This window comes from Hypomesus nipponensis, chromosome 11, assembly GCF_054491055.1.
Source record: "Hypomesus nipponensis isolate SF chromosome 11, ASM5449105v1, whole genome shotgun sequence".
Taxonomy (NCBI): domain Eukaryota; kingdom Metazoa; phylum Chordata; class Actinopteri; order Osmeriformes; family Osmeridae; genus Hypomesus; species Hypomesus nipponensis.
Genome location: NC_140371.1, coordinates 252,226 through 276,422, shown reverse-complemented (window position 1 = coordinate 276,422; position 24,197 = coordinate 252,226). Strand labels below are relative to the sequence as shown.

The following is a 24,197-nucleotide window of genomic DNA, read 5'->3' as shown; positions in this document are numbered from 1 at the left end:
TAGGTGAAGTGGTAGCAGTAGTACTTGTAGTAGTAGTAGTATTGGTGGTAGTAGTAGTGGTGGTGTTAGTAGTGGTATTAGTTCTAAAGAGAGAGCTTCACAAAAAGTGCATAGGTCAATGATCATAAACAGCCCAAAAACATTGCGGGTAGCCAAAACATGAGCATACATTGTGATAAGCAAATAATGCCAATGGGAAGAAACAAGAACATGCAGTTAAACAAATTACAAATTAAACAACATGAACCTCAAAAGTGCAAGAGTGTACCTGTAGGAAAGCAAGCAACAACTAGAGAGGGTACAATATCTGGGGAAATTGTAGGGTGTGCTTGCTTGCTTGTGTTGGTTGCAGGGGTCCATATTTAAATTTTACAACTGATATTTCTGTATATTTTATATTAAAATGCATAGCCTACTTATTATTTATAAAGATTACATAGATTTAAAAGCATATTTTTTTTCTGCTCATTTACAACTCAAAATACTAAGAGGGAAGAGTAGAATGAAATAGTTGTCTTCTCATTTCCCCTGCAAGAGGGAATGGTAATCAGCAACCTCATAGTTGAATCTAAACAAATACATTTGGCAGACCGGTGTAAAAATTTACCTAATCTCTATGACTTAAACGTCATTGTAAGTTTTTCCCTTCTTGTGATATTTTCAGGCATTTAGCCTACTCTTATTGCATTCATTCATTAATAAAGAACCCCTTTGAAGCTTATTTTAACAACAATAACGTTACCAGCAGTAGCTATCTCAGATGGAATCGCGATTCAAATAGTACCATCTGCTAACTGACAATATGCCCCCAAAAACGTAAATAAGCTTGACATTCATTTAGGGGGAAATCACTCATTCATAAAAGTGTCAGTGGTAGCAATCATTGTCAGTAACAAAGCAAAATGCGATATAGCCCTGCTGTGTGGAGAAGCTGCCCCGGTAAATTGTAGGCTACAACTACTACTAGACTGTCTTGGTAGCAATTGCGTTGGTTGAATTATTTAACGTTACTTCCGTTGTACGGTCTGGGCTGAAATGAATTATGTTCATGAGCCGATTGAAGTTTAGGCTGTGGCAATGGAGTTCAGGTTAGTAGTCACTAGTCAGATAGTTTCACCTATTGAAAGAGTTTTATTTAAGTAAGGGTAGTGCCGAACATGTGCCGCCGTTTGACTTCCTACGTAGGCTACTGTACTGTAAACAGCTGTGGAGATGTTTTTTTTTAGCTACCAGACTATGCTACAGTAAAGCGTTGCAGTGAGCTACACTGGTTTGAAACCACAAGTAATGATAATTTCACCAACAAATCGTTTACTTGTAATCTAATGTCATAATAAATCCTACAACGAAAATGTATTTGTGAGGAATGTTTATTTTAACGATTGAAAACAGATGTATCACAGACCGCTGTAGTATGTGTTGCCCGGGCAACAGAGGCTAATGTCATGATGCCAATGCTTCGGTGAAATAGTAGACTACTGTTTCCGAAAGTAGATGTCACTACTTCCTTATATCAGCTTATATTGTACATTACACTTCACAATTGTGTTTCATGTCACAAAGTAAAATGTATAAATAGTTATCACCCTGGCCTATTTGCTTGTGGCGTTTCTGCAGCTCCCTTGCAGTAAAGCAGTTAGCCTAGCTATCTCCCAGAGTTAACAAGCTGCTAAACTAATGTTCTGCTAGAGGTAGTCACGCGATATTTTGTGACGTCAGTAGCGTCAGTGACTGTGGCTAGCAAGTTAGCCACCGTCAGCTTTACTTTTGCCACAAAAACTTAATTAAAACCTAAACCGTGCAACGGAATATAAATCCCAATAGAACCAACGTAATCGTGACCAAGACGAACCTTTTGACATCGACTTTGTCTATGTAGTCCAAATATTGACTGAGCCTTAGGGGCGAGAAAATAAACAATAATAAAAAACTAGAAAGGTACATTTCCTGAAGAAAATGTGTGTTTGCTGAAAGCAGTTGAAACGATTGTTTTGATGGCTTGAATAGTGAAGGTTTTAAAAATGTTTTAAAAGAGGTATGTGCTTTAAAAACAAAATGGTGAGAAAAAGTGTTAAAAATATATCTGTCATTGTTATGCATTGCAATATTTTCTTACTGTTGAAAATTGAGAAAATACTGATGAAAAGAGTATCTTATTGACTTCCATACATTTTAAAGAGTTAAAAGTATTAAATAATGAAAGACTGAGAATCAGAAAGTTTGAATTTTGAAAAATGAGCAAATATAGTGATGAAGAGTATATTGCATAACAGTTATCAATATTGCAGCAGACAAAAGTATGTCAGCAGTATTAAGGTGAAAAAAGTGTTGCTCTGAAACCAGAATGGTGAGACAGTGTTAAAGGTATATCTGTCATTGTTATGCATTGCAATATTTTCCTACGGTTAACAAAGGAGAAAAAGTGAAATGAAAAGGGTATCTTTTTTAATTTCATAAATGTTAAAGCATTATGTTACAGCTCAATGCTCTTAAGACAGTCACCCCCATTACCCTGTGCAACCCCAGTCAACAATGAGTCCTTCCGCGATTGGGAACTAAACACCAGCTCCCTAACGAAGAAAGCACAACAGAGGATATGCTGCCGTAGGATGTAGTCATGCTACATCTAACCAGCGGATCATTTCTTGCAAGTGTGTCAAAGTGGTTTTTGTACAGACTGTATTACAGTAACACTGTAGCGTGAATAATGCATGCATCTTCATCGTCGTCCATCTGGCATCGGACTTTAGCCGAAGAAGCTAGAGAGAGGATGCAATGGGAGATTTCCTACAGTAAGGTAGATACTGCTTCAAATTGAAAATGGAGACGATCTTTTGATTAAAGACAAGTTCCTTAACCTCTGTTGTCATTATTGCCAATAAAAAGTCAATACTGTTACAAAGCATTTGTTTGTAGGTAACGAACAATAGACGTAGCTCGTTTCGCCGTTCTATGGCAGCTATGATGACAGTCGTTGCTAGCCTTGTAAGCACTCGTCACTAAAGTAATAGCACACTAGAGCAGTTCAGACTTAATCAAGTGAAGTGTAGCTAGGTTAAACAGTGTGAAAGGAGTAGGCAAGCAAAAAAACATGTCCAGAAAAATAAATAAATAAGTATGCAGAATATATATGTGAGATAACAATGGTTTGTGCTCGCCAAAGGCAAGCACACCCCAATAATATAATTTACAGTGAGTACAAGTGTTAAATCAGTTACAACTAACCAACAAGTGCAACAAGTCCCTCAATAAATGTCATTGTGTTCCTGGAGGAAATAAACTAACATCGGACCCAACAAATCTTTCTTAACTACCGTTGTACTCTCCGGAACAAGTGCATCTTTAGCCTTTTCTTGAAGGTGGGGAGACAGTCAGTGTCTCTGATGGAGGTGGGGAGATGAGTAGTAGTAACAGTAGTAGTAGTAGTAGTAGTAGTAGTAGTAGTAGTAGTAGTGGTAAGTAAGTAAGACTTTATTTATATAGCACATTTCATACAAGAATTGTAGCTCAAGATGCTTTACATAAAATCAATAAAAACAATAATAAAAAGTGATAAAAGTAATAATTAAAATAGCAACAATTATATATATTATAACAATATAACTAATACAAGTAGTAAACCCCTTCTGAGATAAAATTACTTAAATGCTTCGGTAAAAAGGTAGGTTTCAAGCTGTCTTTAAAAAATGTCTAGCTTTTTTGCTTCCCTAATATTTATGGGTAATTTGTTCCATAGTTTTGGGGCGTAAAGGCCGAATCACCAATCTTCTTATGACTGCTTCTGGTGACCTCTAATAGGCCTGCATTTGATGATCGCAGTGTTCTAGCTGGTGCGTAGTTGGCAAGGGAGTTAGCAATGTAGCTAGGTCCTTGTCCTTGTCCGTGTAGACTCTACACTTTAGAGCTTTGTATGTGAGGAAAAGGACCTTAAAGTCAATTCTGAAGGTAACAGAGAGCCAGTGTAAAGTAGCTTTTATCCAAAGCGACTTCAAAAAGAGAGCTTTACAAAACCCGCCAACATTGCGGGTAGCCAAAACAGGAAGCATACACTGTGAAAACTAGCCTGGCTGCCAGCCCAACTTCTCCCCGCCCACAAAAAAATTTGGTCGGGAAGTTGGGTCTGGAGGGTCCCGTATTGGGAACAACTACATAAAACCAGGATCTGGGCGGACCCATGAAATTGCCAGGGCGGGCTTTATACGATGATGGACAGATGATCAACAGTAACGTAATCAACAACGTCACGAAAGAGCCCTTGGGTTGAATTCGTTTTCAACAAACAACATATTACGTTGCTCTGATTGGTTGTAGGTCTATCCAATTGAGCTTAGAGGCATTTGTTTTACGAGTTCGGTTGAAACACGCCCCGTAGTCAAAGCCCAACGGAGAGTTTTCAGACTCATATTCTGACTAGAATTATGAGTATGACAAAGTCAGGCTATGTGAAAACTAAACGATTCCCAAAGGAAAGAACCATAAGAGCATGTAGTTGAACAAGTTACAATTAAACAATTTAAGAACATGAACCTCAAAAAAGTGCAAGGGTGTACCTGTGGAAAAAAGCATTTCCTTGAAAGTGGGGAGACACTCAGAGTCTCTGATGTCTAGTAGTAGTAGTAGTAGTAGTAGTAGTAGTGGTAGTAGTAGTAGTAGTAGTAGTAGTAGTAGTAGTAGTGGTAGTAGTAGTAGTAGTAGTAGTAGTAGTGGTAGTAGTAGTAGTAGTAGTAGTAGTAGTAGTAGTAGTGGTAGTAGTAGTAGTAGTAGTAGTAGTAGTAGTAGTGGTAGTAGTAGTAGTAGTAGTAGTAGTAGTAGTAGTAGTAGTAGTAGTAGTAGTGGTAGTAGTAGTAGTAGTAGTAGTAGTAGTGGTAGTAGTAGTAGTAGTAGTAGTAGTAGTAGTAGTAGTAGTGGTAGTAGTAGTGGTAGTAGTAGTAGTAGTAGTATTATTAGTAGTAGTAGCAGCAGTAGTAGTAGTATTAGCAGTAGTAGTAGTAGCTGAACCCTCCATCTCCCACGATCTCTCAATCACCCTGGGATCTGCGATGGTGACCCCTTCATCCTCTGCCAGGAATCTTGGGGTTACCATGGATGAAGAGCTCTCCCTCATGGCCCACATTGCTGCAGTCTCCCGGTTGTGTAGATTCACCCTCTACAACATCCGGAAGATCAGGAGATACCTATCTGAGCACTCCACCCAGCTGCTAGTCCAAGCACTTGTCCTCTCCAAGTTGGACTACTGCAACTCGCTGCTCGCTGGTCTCCCAGCATACGTAACCCGCCCTCTTAAGAGGATTCAGTACGCAGAAGCCCGCCTGGTCTACAATCAACCCAGACGCTCCCATGTTACCCTGCTCCTCATCTCTCTCCACTGGCTACCCATTATGGCCCGTATCAGATTCAAGACCCTGGAACTGACCTTCCGAGCAGTGAACGGGACTGCACCCGACTACATCAAGTCTCTCCTGCAGCCTTACACCCCCACCCGCCACTAAGGTCTTCTTCAGACAACCGCCTTGTGGTCCCACCGCTCAAGACCGCCTGGTCGCAACACATGCTGTTCTCCTGTCTGGCCCCCCAGTGGTGGAATCAACTTCCCACCTCCTTCAGAGACACAGACTGTCTCTCCACCTTCAAGAAAAGGCTCAAGACGCACTTGTTCTGGGAGTACAACGATACTTAGGAATGGTTTGCTTAACCCAATGTTAGTTTCCTCAAGGATCACAATGACTCTTGCTTAGAGACTCGTTGCTCTTGTGGTTAGTGGTAACTGATTAAAATGTTTGTACTCATTGTGATATATAGTTTTTATTGTTGCTTGTTTTTCTACAGGTACACTTGCACTTATAGTGAGTGGTTCATGTAGTTTAATTGTAACTTGTTTAACTACATGCTGTTATGGTTCTTCCTTTTGGCACTTATTTTGGTTGTTCACAATATGTGCTTCATGTTTTGGCTACTCGCAATGTTTTTGACTATCTTGGTGTTATTATCAGTGACCTATGCACTTTGTAAAGCTCTCTTTTGGAAGTAGTTTTGGATAAAAGCGTCTGCTAAATGAATAAATGTAAATTTTGTAATAGTAGTAGCAGCAGTAGTAGTAGTATTAGTAATAGTAGTAGTAGTGGTAGTAGTGGTAGTAGTAGTAGTGGTAGTAGTAGTAGCAGTTATAGTAGTAATAGTAGTAGTGGTAGTGGTAGCAGAAATAGCAGTAGTAGTAGTACTAGTAGTACTGGTAGTACTAGTAGTAGTAATTTAAAAATTTGAACACAAGAATTTATCTGACACACATGCACGCACTCAGACACACGTACACACAGGCAGGGAAACATGTTACGGGTGAACCCCAGAGAGCCGGAAGGGAGAGCCAGGTCCTTACCACTGAAGCTAGCCTGACACACTGGGCGCTTTGTCCCCCCTCACACACACACTCTCTGTCACACACACACACACACACCCTTTCTCTCACACACACTTTCACAAACTCTGTCACACACACTCTTACACTATCTCTCACACACACACTCTTACACACCAACACACTCACACAGTTTCAAACATACCACATGAACACTCACACACAATTCTGCTGTCCTGCATTGTTTCCCCAGCACTTGGTTCATTAAACCCGGCCAGGAAAGCTGATACAACGAGGCTATGACTGAAGTTAACCACAACACACACATGCACACGCAAATACATACTAATCATGACCAGCGGGCCTTTATTTAACTCCACCAGGGATGCAGCACCTATTTATACAGCTGAGCTGCATGGTAGCAGGAATACAATGGAAACATTGAATGAATCCTGTTGTGAGTTAGACTCACCTGTGTGTGAGTAGAACTTGTGAATATGTAGTAAGTAATCCAATAGTGGGATGGGTGTAGCTCAGTGATGGAGAATTTGACTGCAGATTGAAAAGTCACAGGTTCAAATCCCTCTGTACATCCCTTTGGTTAAAAGTGTCTACTAAATGGATGCATTACCAGCAGTATTTGCATTAGGATTAGCTGTCACAGGCAGCAGCTATGCAGGCTCACAACAGGTTTTTCCAAGTAGCTTGCCTATCACTGGATGTTAGCTACATTAAACCTCAGATAGAGGGAGATGCAAGCTACACATGCTAAACCCAGGACAGGGAGATGCTAACTATGTTAAACCCAGGAGTGAGGGAGATGCTAGCTATGTTAAACCCAGGAGAGAGGGAGATGCTAGCTAAATTAAACCCAGGAGAGAGGGAGATGCTAGCTATGCATGCAAGCTACTCATGCTAAACCCAGGATGGAAGGAAATATCTCTTCCCATCTTTCTACCCCCCTCTCCCTCTTTCTTTTATCTTGTTCAGACTTTCTCCCACTCACTCCTTCCCCCCTCTCCTTTCCTCCCCCCTTCCTCCTCCCCCTTTTTCTTATCTCCACACTGTCCCTCAATTGTTTGTGGAAGTGTAACTGCAGCTATTACAGCCTCAGAGAGATATTATGTTTCCTGTTCATGAGCGCGGTGCCTCTTCCTGGAGCCAACACACTCTTTAGTGCATGGCTACTTCTGTAGCAGAGCCTGGCTCATCTGTGTGTAAATGTGTTATCTGGGAGCAGGGATAACAGCCTCAGGTTCCACCACCACACCAAGGACAGGATGCATGTGTGTGTGTGTCGGCCCAGTTCCCCAGGTCTACTGACTACACCAAGGACAGGATGCATGTGTGTGTGTGTCGGCCCAGTTCCCCAGGTCTACTGACCACACCAAGGACAGGAAGCATCTACTGTCCAAATAGGATAGACTGATGCCACACATTCATATGCACACTTACACACATGCAGGCACACAAACAGACATGTCCAACACCATCTATGCTCCACACCTCTGCAGACAGTTGTTGGATCCAGAGTGAATCACCTTGCCAATAAGAAACACAAACTAATCTTTCAGCCCCAAAATGCCTCAGGCCCTTTAAGAATAACGTCTTCCTCCAATCAGATGTTCAACTGGGACTCAAACAATTCCTGTTTATGTTCAGGCTGGGACGGGCTGGGTTGGGTTGGGCCGGGCCGGGCTGGGTTGGGTTGGGCTGGGCCGAGCTGGGTTGGGCCGGGTTGGGTTGGGCTGGGCTGGGCTGGGCTGGGTTGGGCTGGGCTGGGTTGGGACGGGCTGGGCTGGGCTGGGCCGGGTTGGGCCGGGTTGGGACGGGCTGGGCCAGCCTGGGACAGGCTGGGTTGGACTGGGCTGGGCTGGGTTGTGTTGGGTTGGGCCGGGCCGGGCTGGGCCAGGCTGGGTTGGACCGGGCTGGGCTGGGTTGGGCTGGGCCGGGCAGGGCTGAATTTGGCTGGGAATAAAGTTTACAATGCCAATTCTATTAATACCTTTCCTCAGACAGGTCAGAGTTTACACAGTCAGCTGTCTCCTTGTTTAAGCAGTGAGGCAAGACGAACTGTGGCTGTGATCTCATGGTACAGTACGATACGTTGTGCGTGTGGATCTATCTAAGGCTCCCAGCTGTCTTTGTTAGTGTGAAGTGAAGTTTCAAGCTTTAGATTTAGAACTTGCTGATCTCTCCCTCCCTCCATCCCTCTCTCCATCTCTCACCCATCAAGCCTTTACCTTAAAAGGCTCTGCTCTAAATACGTTTTTTTTGGACCTCCAGATTTGTTTAGGACTTTTTTAGGGCCCTCTGTCAGGGAGTTGATTCTGTCACAGAGCTTATTGTGTCAGGGGCTAGTAAGGGGAGGAGCATGCAAGGAGGGAGGAGCCAGCAGGGGGAGGAGTCAGTGGGGGGAGGAGCTCACAAGAAGGGGGGGGGGCATATGGGGAGGAGCCAGCAAGGGAGGAGGAGTCAGTGGGGGGAGGAGGAGTCAGCAGGGGAGGAGTCAGCAGAGGTTAGTTACTGCTTGGTTACACATCCACCCTTTTGCAGGTCTGAAGGTGTAAACTTGGATGTAAACATTGTGATGAATTTCTCTATGGCCACACTGTCATGCGGCTCTCTTTTCTCCCTTCTCTCTCTCCCAAAAGAACAACTGATGAGTGCATGTGTATGAGCAAGTGTTTCAGTAGTTTCTCCCTAGATGGCCTCTCATAGTCCCCCTTTCTCCTCTGCTCTTCTCCCCCTCTTCCCTCCTGTCCTCCCCCACTCTCCCCTTGTATTTCTTGTATTTCTCGACTCTTTGACTGTTGATTGAGATGGAGTTCACCCTGATATCATTTAACCCTGACCCTGATGCTGAGACACTCAGGCCCTTACAAGGAGATCTAGCAGAATCCTTCCTCCCCCATCCTGTCTTTCCTTTCCCCCCTCCTTCCCCATCCTCCATCCGTCCTACTCCCCCATCCACCTCCTGCCTCCGACATCCTCCCTTTTCCATCTCCCTCCTTCTCCCCAATCGTCCTCCACCCCTGTCCTCCCTCCCCTCCCCTTTCCTCCTCTCCTCCCTTCTTCTCCTCTCCTCCCCCTTCCTCCCCCCTCCTCCTTTCCCATAACCATTCTCTCCCCCCTTCTCTCCATCTCCCCCTTTTCTTTGCCGCCCAGCCCCTCCTCCCCTCTCCTCTTCCTTAGGAGATAAAGCAGGGAGGGAGGGATAATTCTCCAGTCAATAGTGTCTCAGCTGAGCAGCCTGAAAAGGCCCTGTGTTTGGGAAGGAGGTGACATGGTCTCTCTCACAGACATTCTGTTCTACACCCCACACTCACATACACTTAGTTCACCACACACACAACCCTCCAGACCAAGCACATGTTTAATACAATTACAAATGACTCAGCTCATTCTCAAGTAGGATAGAACACAAGCACACACACACACAGACTACAATTTATGTTTTGGAAGAACAATGTTATCTGTGTCCCTCTACTAACATGGCCTTAAGAACAGAAAACAGCTGGACTGGAGACTGGGAACTAAGCTGAGACTGCAAGGTTTAAGTGTATAGTAGCTGGGGCTGGGGCTGGGAGGTTACAAACTGAGGCTTTTAGCTTGAATTGGAAGTCAAGTTTAGGGAAATATGACTTGTTAGGGTTAGGGTTAGACTGGCTAGTAATATGACTTGTTGGCCGGATGTCTGGCTATTAATGTGACTTGATGGCTGGATGTCTGGCTAGTCATGTGACTTGTGGCTGGATGTCTGGCTAGTAATGTGACTTGATGGATGGATGTCTGGCTAGTAATGTGACTTGATGGCTGGATGTCTGGATGTCTGGCTAGTAATGTGACTTGATGGCTGGATGTCTGGCTAGTAATGTGACTTGATGTCTGGATGTCTGGCTAGTAATGTGACTTGATGGCTGGATGTCTGGCTCGTAATGTGACTTGATGGCTGGATGTCTGGATAGTAATGTGACTTGATGGCTGGATGTCTGGCTAGTAATGTGACTTGATGGCTGGATGTCTGGCTAGTAATGTGACTTGATGGCTGGATGTCTGGCTAGTAATGTGACTTGATGGCTGGATGTCTGGCTAGTAATGTGACTTGATGTCTGGATGTCTGGCTAGTAATGTGACTTGTGGCTGGATGTCTGGCTAGTAATGTGACTTGATGGCTGGATGTCTGGCTCGTAATGTGACTTGATGGCTGGATGTGTGGCTAGTAATGTGACTTGATGGCTGGATGTCTGGATGTCTGGCTAGTAATGTGACTTGATGGCTGGATGTCTGGCTAGTAATGCGACTTGATGGCTGGATGGCTGGATGGCTGGATGTGTGGCTAGTAATGTGACTTGATGGCTGGATGTCTGGCTAGTAATGTGACTTGATGGCTGGATGTCTGGCTAGTAATGTGACTTGATGTCTGGATGTCTGGCTAGTAATGTGACTTGATGGCTGGATGTCTGGCTCGTAATGTGACTTGATGGCTGGATGTCTGGATAGTAATGTGACTTGATGGCTGGATGTCTGGCTAGTAATGTGACTTGATGGCTGGATGTCTGGATGTCTGGCTAGTAATGTGACTTGATGGCTGGATGTCTGGCTAGTAATGTGACTTGATGGCTGGATGTCTGGATGTCTGGCTAGTAATGTGACTTGATGGCTGGATGTCTGGCTAGTAATGTGACTTGATGGCTGGATGTCTGGCCAGTAATGTGACTTGATGGCTGGATGTCTGGCTAGTAATGTGACTTGATGGCTGGATGTCTGGCTAGTAATGTGACTTGATGGCTGGATGTCTGGCTAGTAATGTGACTTGTGGCTGGATGTCTGGCTAGTAATGTGACTTGATGGCTGGATGTCTGGCCAGTAATGTGACTTGTGGCTGGATGTCTGGCTAGTAATGTGACTTGATGGCTGGATGTCTGGCTCGTAATGTGACTTGATGGCTGGATGTCTGGCTCGTAATGTGACTTGATGGTTGGATGTCTGGCTAGTAATGTGACTTATTGGCTGGATGTCTGGCTAGTAATGTGACTACATGGCTGGATATCTGGCTAGTAATGTGACTTGATAGCTGGATGTCTGGCTAGTAATGTGACTTGATGGCTGGATGTCTGGCTCGTAATATGACTTGATGGCTGGATGTCTGGTTAAAACGAATAAACGTATCCAAAAACAGATGTCATGTACAAATTGGAAGAATAAGTGACATGATACTTTTATAGACGCCATTGCTGTGCATTGCCATGACCAACTGATCAAAACATGACCAGCCACTCGCTAGCTCCAGTCTTTGAAAATCCTAAATAAACTATTAAAAAATAAACTAAAACTATTTTCCGACAAGGTTTTTTCTAACAGTTCTGAACGTTTATTTTTAACGATTCTTTTGTGGGTGATTTGTGAGACGCTAAACTTTGATGTATGTATGTATTTTCAGTATCTAAACATAACTTTCTGGAGGGTTTAGCCTTACCTCTATTGTACATTATACTAGCTTTACTACTAGTAGCTAGCGAAATCCTAACGTAAACAATGTGAATCTGAAACAGATAACCAGGCTAAATAGCCTAAATTTCAAACCTATACGTAATAGCATGCTCCATCCAATTTCAGAAAATATGTTTATATATTTAAATCTATTTCTGTAAAGAAACTCACCTTTGAAGTAGCTAATTTCCAGTTGAAATCCATGCGTTCAGACTGAGCAAACCTAGGTTTGCTAAGGAAGAATTGTAATATTCTGTGATGACTTGTCTTTGGAAATGAAACTTAGGAATCGCTTGCCTTTTGGTCACATTTAACAATTTTGTATTACAAAATTATTGCAGCTCAAATTTGCATTGTGTGTCATACAGCTTTGGTGTGCTGGACAAAGAATGTTTGCTTAATCATGTTACACATCACACATTGATTGCTTTTGTACATGTAAAGAATGAAATACTTACATTTTAATATAGGCCTAAGGCTAAGAATATCAGAATGATATTCCAAATTCAGTCTTTTATTTATTAAAGCTATGTTCCTGCATATGAGAAAATTGATGACCATGCTGGGGCTGAGCTGCACATGAATTACATACATTGTCTACATTTATACGTGCTGGGTGCAACATTTAATATTGTGTGATTGAAATTCATGTAGACTATGGCTACATTACAAAAGTGTCAGAACTGAGAGCAGTCCAGTGTGATCTCTCCCTGATAAACCACTGCACTCGAGATCCGTTGTCCTGCGAGCAAAGAGCGACTTAACGGCAACTTAACCCATGGTACCAAAATGAAAGTATCCAACCGACCAAGGTACGACATCGTGGCAACGTTGCCCACGGACCTAAAAATGACGTTACCAGCCGACCAAGGTACGACGTCGCGGCAACGTTGTCCATGGGACCAAAAAATAACGTAACCAGCCGACCAAGGTACGACATTGCGGCAACGTTGCCCAAGGGTCTAAAAATAACGTAACCAGCCGACCAAGGTACGACATCGCGGCAACGTTGCCCACAGGTCTAAAAATAACGTAACCAGCCGACCAAGGTACGACATTGCGGCAACATTGCCCACAGGTATAAAAATAACGTAACCAGCCGACCAAGGCACGACGTCGTGGCAACGTTGTCCATGGGACAAACTGGCAACATTCCCTTTATAACATTGCTACGACGTTGCCACAACGTTGCCACGACGTTGCCACGACGTTGCCAGAAGTAACGTCGCGGGTTACCAACTGAGCACCTACTGGTTTCGTAAATACGACGTAAACTGAAGTATCACAGTGTGCACAATCTGCGGGTTGGCCATGGCACTAATAACACTACGTTTGAGAATGTACGTACATGAGGCCCAGAGTGAGAGACAGACAGAGTAAGAGACAGAGACAGAGTGAGAGACAGGCAGAGTGAGAGACAGAGGCAGAGTGAGAGACAGAGGGAGAGACAGACAGGGTGAGAGACAGACAGAGTGAGACAGAGACAGAATGAGAGACAGAGGCAGAGTGAGACAGAGCGAGAGACAGAGAGACAAACAGAGTGAGAGACAGACAGAGTGAGAGACAGAATGAGAGACAGACAGAGTGAGAGACAGACAGAGTGAGAGACAAACAGAATGAGAGACAGTGAGAGTCAAACAGAGTGAGAGACAGAGTGAGAGACAAACAGAGTGAGAGACAGACAGAGCGAGACACAGAGTGAGAGACAAACAGAGTGAGAGACAGACAGAGTGAGAGACAGAGTGAGAGACAGACAGAGTGAGAGACAGACAGAATGAGATTAAAGGAGCAGGAGGCCCAGTGACCACAGGAAAGACCCGCATGTTTACATTTGGGGTTTGGCTTCATGTTGGCAGACTTTAAGTGGGCAGAGACACATGGCTGAGTGTGTGTCTGTGTGTGTAAGTGTGTGCATACGTTACTGTAAGTATTGTAAGTTTTCTAAGTCTTCTATTAACATGTTGTATAGCTAATGACGCCATCTGGCAGTTGTTTAGCAACACAGACAGTTTCTACGTTTTTTAGTGGCAGGCTACTTTTACAGCCAATATGTTCCATCAGTCCTGTTCCAGCCAACCTACAGCGATATGGGCTTCCCTACTTGGCTTATCTTGTGAAACCATCAAACACAAGCACAGAAGCTCATGGGAGAGGAGAAGGTTAGCTGGGAGGGGAGGGGAAGGTTAGCTGGGAGGGGAGGGGAAGGTTAGCTGGGAGGGGAGGGGAAGGTTAGCTGGGAGGGGAAGGTTAGCTGGGAGGGGAAGGTTAGCTGGGAGGGGAGGGGAAGGTTAGCTGGGAGGGGAGGGGAACGTTAGCTGGGAGGGGAGAGTTAGCTGAAGCTAGGATCTAGGATCAGAAGAATGCCCTGGCTTATTGTTGTTCTACTGTTAACCTGGACCAAATACTCTCTGCTTTGCCTAAGGGCACTGAAAGCAACACTTACCAGTACATAACTTATGGGATACCTCCAAATTTGTCCCTGCTGTGCATGTTGTATTTAAGATCATGTTGTACCACGGTCACTCACTTCCTCTGCCACCCAACACCATGTACTGTACATTGCTATTGATGCAAGCATCAGCTAAATGAATACAATGTGGATGTAAAGTTGGACTTCCACACTTAAGTTAATGTTTCATGTTAAACTGAATTTCACCTCACTTTTCATCAGCAAAAGAACATAGATACAATATAATATAAAACAAGAAACATCTACTTAACCCTTGTGTTCTCCTCGGGTCATTGTGACCCATCAGTCATTGTGACCCACCGTTGTTTGCAACAACTTTACCGCATACAAAAACAAAATGAAGCATTTTCTTTTAATCGTTGGGCTGTCTCAGACCCCCCCACATTGCGAAGGTGAAAAGAAAATTATTTTTATTTGCTTTTGTATAGGGTAAAATTGGGTAAACACAACGATGGTTCGTTATGAACCTTTTGGTCATGTGACCCGAAGGCAGCACAAGGGTTAAAATGTAAAGATGTTGGAAAGCTAATTCCATGATTTGCTTCTCAGTACATTATATACGTGTGCAATGAGTTCCTGAAAGCATGTACAAAGCACAAAAATGCACTGAAATGTGGATTTAGACCGTTGAACTGTTTTTCTCCCGTTTTCAGCAGGTTTTGTATAGGCGGGTCAAAAACCCAACCCATATTCGTTACAACGACCTATCTACGTCAGATCACAGGCGGTTACATTCTGTTACTCAGCTGGTACGATACAAAGACAAAAGCTGTGTCTACTACCGCGCACTTGTGCACTTCGAGCACTGACTTTCAGTGCTTAGGGCGCTTCACTCACAAAACCAGCAGAATTCAGTGCACTGAAAGTACCCGGATGGCACACTGCAAAATGGATGGCAAACGGTCCAAAAAACAGTGTACAACGATGGACACTACTTGCCCTAACACATAAAACACCCAGGCCTCATTTACTAACAATGGCGCAGTTTACGCTGCGTCTGTTTTTGCGAGTTCGGTAATAGGGCCCACTATGCTTCCTCATTTTGCTTAGTACTTATCAAACCTGACACCCATCAGGCAATTAGCGCATACTCCGCCCATTAGCGTAATTTGCGAGCCTCTAAAAGAGCCAACAATGGGCCCACATGTATCGGTCATGGATCTTCCTACGGAAAAAAGAAAACGCAAGCTTAAATTTAGCGACATGCATGATGTAACAGCAAACCTGAACATTATACAGGGCAGATCATTTACATGTAATCATTTAGCAGACTTCCAAGAGAGAGCTTTACAAAAATGCATTGGTCAATGATCATAAACAACGAGATAGCCCCCAAAACATTGTGGGTAACCAAAACATGTAGCATACGAACATGAAGAACATCCAATCCCCTCGGAAAAAAATTGGCTTATGTCTTCGCCTTGCTCGGATCACTGCTGCCGTTGAATAAGGTACATTTGTACACACAGGAAAACGCACTCCTGGTTTACACCTGCTCTTAAGAGGCGGAGAATTTCCCCCGCAGAATAGAGGCATGCTCTTACTGGAAGTCTTTGTAAATACCGCAGAATATATAATTTGGCACTTAACACGTATCTTCCCACCTTTTTGGTTGGAACTCCCACTTTCCCCATGACCCTCCCTCAAACGCATATTGAAAGTGAAACTTGCCTGTTCTTGCTCATGTGGCAGGCAATCTGTGATTTTACCCAAGTGCACCCTGTTTGTAAATATCCTGAATCGGTTAAGTCAGTCTTTGTGAACAATTAATGCCTGGAAACAGGCACAAAGGCCTTGATAAATGAGGCCTTCAGAGACAGGTAGGTAGGTCTGTTCTGATATCTGCAATTGATTTAGCTAGTGTTGCTGTTGTTGCTAAATTCAATAAATTAGAGGGGGCGGAGCTTCAGCTCCTTCAGACGACACGCCCCCCAGTCTTTTCATTCGAATTTGGATGGGTATTTAACAACATGGTGTGATGAACTGATGAAACTAATTTTCAATTCCACTTTACAGCATCTTTAAAGACAAAGCTTAAATGAGGTACTTTAAGAGAAATGAAACTCCTTAATCCAACAAAAGAAATGTCAGCTGGTATTTGCAAGAATGGACGTTAAACGTATAAACACTGTGTGTGTGTGTGTCTGCAGAAGGATGTGAAGGATGTGTTCACGGCCATCAGCTTTGAGGTGGCGTACCGTCTGGGCCCACACATGCTTGACCCCGACCCTAACCCCGACCTCCCAGCCCTGACCCCTGTCCTGCGCTGGAGGAAGGGAGACAAGATGGCAGCACACAACAAGGTGAGATCCTGGCTCTAAGCTGACATGAGGGATGGAGGGAAGGATGGATGGAAGGATGAAGGAGGGAGAGGGTTAAGAATGAATGAAGGGAGTTCACTATAAAGGGGACAGTGATTGAGTGAACTAGAGTAGACAGTGAATGAGTGAACGAGAGGGGACAGTGAATGAGTGAACGAGAGGGGACAGTGAATGAGTGAACGAGTTAGCGTTTTCAGACACAGCTTGTGACAACACAGCTCCCTGTCACTGTTACCCCGTCAGGGTTAGGACCATCCTCTGACCCTAACCCTGTCACTGTGACCCTAACCCTCTCACTGCGACCCTAACCCTGTCACTGTAACCCTAACCCTGTTTAAAGGATCTTTCTCTCTAAATGTTGTCTCTCTTTCTCTCTTAAAACTCTCTCCCTTTCACTCCATCTCTCTCCCCCTTTGCTCCTTTTCTCTTAACCTCTCTCCTTCTCTTTCTCTCCCCTCTAGACATGGTTTGAGAAGAACTGTGTGTCTGAAGACTGTGCTGCTGACCTGGGGATGCATGGAAAATTGCTGCTCTCTGGGTAAAAACCTACTTTAGATTCTTGATCCTCTATTCTTCCAGCCAAGACTCCTCTCTCTCTCCTGGCCTCAGACCTTCCTCAGAGGAAGTTACATCATAGCTGTGCAGAGGGGGTTTGGTTGTGTGACGTGCTTGGCTGCCAGCCTGTGTTTTCCATCTACAGCTATGTTGTGTGTGTGTTTGGGTGTGTCTTGCAGAGTGAACATTTGGAAACAAAAGCGCCCAGTTTGACAAGCAGTAAAATAGCAGTGTTCTCACTGTTCCCCTCTGGAACAGAAGAACTGTAAAAAGAATGAATGAAGGCTATTCACGTAACTAGATACTTCCAAATAAATGATTATTTGATTAATTATTATTATATAATTATTAATGATTCATACTGTACTGTCGCAACTAGTTCAACAGATAATGTAGAATATGTATGAAGTAGATGTAGCAGATATGTTGAGTAGTCTCTAGTGCTACATCTGACCTCTCCCCCTCTCTTTCCCCTGCTTCCTCCACCTCAACCTTCCCCTATCCTCCCTGCACCTCCTCCATCCAGGCTCCACAGTAAACCCTACCTGGCTCTGGGAGGAGTGAGGTACGTTTCTCTGAACCTGACCATCTCCAACGCAGGAGACGACGCCTACGACACCAACATCTACCTCAACTTCTCTTCAGAAGTCTTCTACATAAACTACTGGCAGAAGGTCAGTTAACTACATCTCTTCTCCTCTCCTGGGGTCTCATTTATAAAACTGTGCGTAGGATTCTTACTAAGAGTGTACGTACGCCCAAAAGCCTAAAATGGCGTACGCACACAAAAATTCAGATTTATAAAATTGTGCGTACGCACACCTGTACGCAATGTTCCCTTTATAAATCACAAATTACGTGTGAGTACGTGAATCAGCATTGTACCCCGCCTTGAACACGCCCATTTTTAACCATAAATAGTCAATGCAAAGCACCTCATGAATGCTAATCTAGTATCTCATCATGACCCTGGCATACGATTGTTCTTTACGATGAATCATAGTGCATGACACTGTTAGCCTATTGGTGGAGCCCAAAAACTAAAACATTTGGTGGCCGGTAGATCACCAATTTAAAAAAACTCTGCGAGTGGCGTCAACTGTGGCAGATACAGCGAGTCGAGATACAACTTGAAAACAAAAGCATTTTGTTATGAACAGTAATATATTAAAGTCTGGACTGATAACGAGGACGTGGAGTGTAGCGATTGCGCGGGAGCTTAACGACTGTATTTCCAGTTTTTGACATATAACATATGCACAGTATTAAAGAAATGTATTTAGTTAATCACAACCTTTGCGTGGAAACCCTAACCCTAACCCTCTCCTGGGGTCTTATTTATAATGCTTGCGTACGCACAAAACCGGGCTGAAAATGTGTATACGCCACTTTCCACGCAAAGGTTGTGATTTATAAAAAACAAACTTGACTGGAGAATGTGCGGTCCTCCACGCAAACTCTGACCCTGAAGTAAATGTGGGAAGAACGATAACTCGTAATAGCTATTTTTATATTTTGTTTTCCTCACACTCGTTTTTTTCACTTGAGTTCATGATTATCATGAAGATTTAATCCAGCAGTATTATTTGAGTTTGTGCTGAGTGATAATTGTTCCATAAACACCTTGTACAATCAACTCAAATTTTTAATCAAAAGTCAGCGCTGTCTCACCATCATATTGTCCACTGTGCAGGAGGGGGAAATGCCCGACTGCATGGAATGCAGATAACATCACATATCCTACCATTAAATAACTGCAGAATACAGTGTATAGCCTAACTAAATATATAGAGGGTTTTCACCGACGTCACGTTCTCGTCGGTAATCCGGATGCGCGGCCATTGTGGAGGCACTCAGTGTAAATAACTGAAAAGAGTACAATGGAGGTTTGTGCGCTTTGGATACTTGAATGTAGCCATGTCCAAACAACCGAAAAGCTCATCAAAACGCATCCAAGATGCAAAAGAATATAAGGAAGGACTTGGACCACAAGAAAAGGCGCAATATTTTGAGAAATTATGATTTATTGGTGGTGCAGATCCCTGTAGCTCCCTCTTCTTGGATCCGTGACGACCCGGTGATTCTTCCTTCAGTTGCATATCCCAATATAGTCAACTACCTGGTTTTCTCGCCGAGCCCATACACAGCGGAAGACCTTAAATCCTACAAAGGTTTGGAGGCCTTTAACCAGATGGTGTGTGGGTGGGTGAGGGAGACGCAGTACCAAGTTATCAACGTCTGTTGTGTTGTGAAGTCCAAAGTAAGTAATGCAGTAATGTCTGTAACCAACCTAACCTTAACTGTATGATATCATTACGATACTCAAGGTGTAGGCAAGTGACTCTCAATCGTGTTTTTTCCCTCGTAGATCTTGGTTGAGCATTGCCAACCACAAGCGCCTCCTTTCCTTTGATAATCTCTGGCATTCCTCGTCTTGGTTTTTAATAACTTTTGGAAGTCGATAATATTCCAACAGTTTTTCTTGATCTGTCCTATTGGTACAACCTGAAACATAGCAATAATTAACCATTTTCCTGGACGACGTTTGGTAAATACTTCAGTGCCTGTGCTTTGTTCTGATGCGGAGTGCCTCCAATATGGTGACTAATGTGGTTTTCGGCCCTCCACCAATAGGCTAACAGTGTCTGAGAACTTTCGCTTTTTTGTTTTTTTGGTCGTCATGATTCACCGTGAAGAACAATCGCATGCCAGGGTCATGAGAAACTAGATTAGCATTCATGAGGTGCTTTGCATTGACTATATATGGTTAAGAATGGGCGTGTTCAGGACGGGGTACAATGCTGATTCACGTACGCACATTTGTGGGTAATCTGTGATTTATGAAGGGAACATTGCGTACAGGTGTGCGTACGCACGGTTTTATAAATCTGAATTTTTGTGTGTGTACGCCATTTTAGGCTTTTGGGCGTACATACACTTTTAGTAAGAATCCTACGCACAGTTTTATAAATGAGACCCCTGGTCTTTATGGTAGCATTTCTCCTCTCCTGGTCTGTATATCAGCATCTCTCCTCTCCTGGTCTGTATGGTAACATCTCTCCTCTCCTGGGGCCTCATGTATAAAGGATTGCGCAGCTTTCACACCATGAGATGGCGTACGGCCAAAATTCAAAGTACCCACGCACAGAAATATTCACATGTATAAAACCGGTTGTACACCAGGTCCTGCGCACCTTTCCGTATTTCTAGATACTAGATTTCTAGAAGCCTTCTGTTTAATCCGGCACCACTTAATAACTTCTGTTAAACTTGAGGGTGTCAAACGAATGACAAAATCACTCAGGAAATGCATGTCACGCAAACTTGCCATGCTGTTACGATGCGACACCACTCGTTTCTTCATTTAAAGTTTCGCATCGGACCATTTCTTCTTAAGTTCTGTCATGGTCCGGTTGTCTGAACCCACAGCATTTATGGCCCTGTAACAATCAGAATCAGAATTCGGTTTATTCGCCATGTAGCCTATATAATACAAACACATAATTTACTGTGGCAGGGAGGTGCAAAACACTACACATATACGAATCTTAAATTAAGTGAAAGTACAAAAGTTAAACTATTTCTAAGAACGAAACAATCTAAGAATACTACAATTTAAATATAAAATAAAATAATAATAATGATTTTATTTGTAATGCACTTTACATTGAGCTAAATCTCAAAGAGCTACATGTTAAAAACAAGAAAGGGCTCAAATAGTGACAGTTTTCCACTCCGCCCACTTTCTTTTGTCACTAATACCTGATGACAGGCCGCCAAACAGGACACATTTACTCGCCTCCACCTCTGTTGTCAGAACCTCGATCTCACAGTCACCGTATTTCTTCGAATAAACGCCGCAGCGTTTAATGTTCATTTTTGATGCAGCGTTTATTCGAGGGCAGCGTTTATTGGCAGAAATAAGGTAATTTAGACAAATAAATTACCTCGGGAGCGCATTTATAGACCATCTGCATATTCATTTATGGGAGGAGGCAAGGCGGGGTCAGTGGCTTGTTCACGTGCGGTCAATCTCATGTTGATTGTGATTTATAAAGGAAATGTGCACAGGACTAGCCTGGTCCTAACCAGACTCTCGTACATTTCAAGTGTTGACTTCCTTGTAGGCGGGTACTCTATTGAAGTTTAAAACTATTGGATCTGCCTAGAGCCACTGTGATCTGCCATAACCAACCGCTAGCGTTCGCCTTAGCCAGTTCCTTCACTACTACTGTAACAGAGCTGCCGTAGCTGGAAAATCAAACCGGAACAACATCATGACCACCAATAAATCTCAACAAAACTTGTTCTTGCTCCGGCTTTTACTTATGGATATTCGGCAGCGTTGCCGCAACGGACCGAATGTGGCTTTGCTCGCATCTTTCTCCGCCGCCATAATGGAATTACAACACGAACTAGCGCACCATCAACGTCATCGTTCTCAGCTACTCCCTCTGTTTGCTGATTGGCCGGTTGAAAATCAACCTGAAAAATCTGACTTACGTACCTAATGGCCAGACCTAGTACAGAAGCAAAATCAAAATTGAGCGGGAGTACGTAGGAGGGCAGAGCCAGGCTAGCGCAGGACTTGGTGTACGACCGGTTTTATAAATGTGAATATGTCTGTGCGTAGGTACTTTTCGAGTTTTGGCCGTAGCCATCTTCTGGTATGAAAGCTGCACAATCCTTTATACATGAGGCCCCTGGTCTGTATGTCAGCATTTCTCCTCTCCTGGTCTGTATGGTAGCATCTCTCCCTCCTGGTCTGTATGGTAGCATCTCTCCTCTCCTGGTCTGTATGTCAGCATCTCTCCCTCCTGGTCTGTATGGTTGCATCTCTCCTCTCCTGGTCTGTATGTCAGCATCTCTCCCTCCTGGTCTGTATGGTAGCATCTCTCCTCTCCTGGTCTGTATGGTAGCATCTCTCCCTCCTGGTCTGTATGGTAGCATCTCTCCTCTCCTGGTCTGTATGTCAGCATCTCTCCCTCCTGGTCTGTATGGTAGCGTCTTTCCTATCCTGGTCTGTATGTCAGCATCTCTCCTCTGCTGGTCTGTATGGTTGCATCTCTCCTATCCTGGTCTGTATGGTAGCATCTCTCCTGGTCAGTTTGCATCTCTCCTCCCCTGGTCTGTATGTTAGCATCCCTTCACTCCTCTCCTCCTCTCCTGTCTGCTAGCATCTCTACTTGTGGCACACATACGCACACGTACGCATGGAACATGAACCATGCACTTCATTCAGACCTCTGTCTTCAAACTCTTTCTCTCCTAACACCAACACCCAACACTAGATACACTCCCAAACTCCTTCTCTCCTAATACCAGCACCCAACATTAGATAAGGGAATGTGTTTTCAATGTGGTGCCTGTATGTCTGTCTGTCTGTCTGTCTCAACATCTGTCTGTCTCAGGTTCGAGGTTTTAGGTTCTGCTGCAGATTGATAAAACTGAGCTGAGAGGAATACACTTTGTGACCAACTAGCTTTAACAAACTTCACCAAAGACCTGGATATGTAACTAGAATCTGGTTTTCGATTGTTTTGGTAGGGTGAGTGTTGTTTTAACCCTAGCAAACCTGACAACCCAGAAAACGCTCCTGTTGTTAAAGGACCTGAGAAAGGGGTGCGGTAGAAATGACAGGAAAGGAGGAATATAAAAACGAGGAAGCGAGGACAGACAGTGTTCTCCCCCGGCGCTGGTCGTTAGGTTGGAGGTGTGTTGATGCTACAGGGTCAACCTTAAACCTACAGACACACACACACATACACCCACATACGCACACACACATACCTACATACATACACACAAACCCACCCACAGACACACATACACACACTCATACATGCACATATATACACGCACCTGTACACACGTCTTTCCCTCCTGATTCACATTTCTCCCTCCTGGTTCACATCTCTCCCTCCTGGTTCACATCTCTCCCTCCTGGTTCACATCTCTCCCTCCTGGTTCACATCTCTCCCTCCTGGTTCACATCTCTCTCCTCCTAGTTCACATCTCTCCCTCCTAGTTCACATCTCTCTCCTCCTAGTTCACATCTCTCCTCCTAGTTCACATCTCTCCCTCCTAGTTCACATCTCTCCCTCCTGGTTCACATCTCTCCCTCCTAGTTCACATCTCTCCCTCCTGGTTCACATCTCTCTCCTCCTAGTTCACATCTCTCCCTCCTAGTTCACATCTCTCTCCTCCTAGTTCACATCTCTCCTCCTAGTTCACATCTCTCCCTCCTGGTTCACATCTCTCCCTCCTAGTTCACATCTCTCCCTCCTAGTTCACATCTCTCCCTCCTGGTTCACACCTCGCCCTCCTAGTTCACATCTCTCCTCCTAGTTCACACCTTGCCCTCCTGGTTCACATCTCTCCCTCTTAGTTCACATCTCTCCCTCCTTGTTCACATCTCTCCCTCCTAGTTCACATCTCTCCCTCCGAGTTCACATCTCTCTTCCTAGTTCACATCTCCTCCTGGTTCACATCTCTCCTAGTTCACACCTCGCCCTCCTGGTTCACATCTCTCCCTCTTAGTTCACATCTCTCCTCCTAGTTCACATCTCCTCCTGGTTCACATCTCTCCTGGTTCACATCTCTCCCTCCTAGTTCACATCTCTCCTCCTAGTTCACATCTCCTCCTGGTTCACATCTCTCCTGGTTCACATCTCTCCCTCTTAGTTCACATCTCCTCCTGGTTCACATCTCTCCTGGTTCACATCTCCTCCTGGTTCACATCTCTCCTGGTTCACATCTCGCCCTCCTAGTTCACACCTCGCCCTCCTGGTTCACATCTCTCCCTCTTAGTTCACATCTCCTCCTGGTTCACATCTCTCCTGGTTCACATCTCCTCCTGGTTCACATCTCTCCTGGTTCACATCTCTCCTGGTTCACATCTCTCCTCCTGGTTCACATCTCTCCCTCCTGGTTCACATCTCTCCCTCCTGGTTCACATCTCTCCCTCCTGGTTCACATCTCTCCCTCCTGGTTCACATCTCTCCCT

General features: G+C 44.1%; 1 protein-coding gene across 1 annotated transcript in view; it reads left to right on the top strand.

Moving 5' to 3' along the window:
- The window catches only part of itga9 (integrin, alpha 9), a 78,906-nt gene that overhangs the window by 34,777 nt on the left and 19,932 nt on the right, over positions 1-24,197 (top strand). The window contains exons 16-18 of the mRNA XM_084710059.1: positions 16,466-16,618; positions 17,098-17,174; positions 17,718-17,865. Of these exons, the coding sequence (XP_084566185.1) occupies positions 16,466-16,618; positions 17,098-17,174; positions 17,718-17,865 (378 nt within the window). The remainder of the gene's footprint in view (positions 1-16,465; positions 16,619-17,097; positions 17,175-17,717; positions 17,866-24,197) is intronic.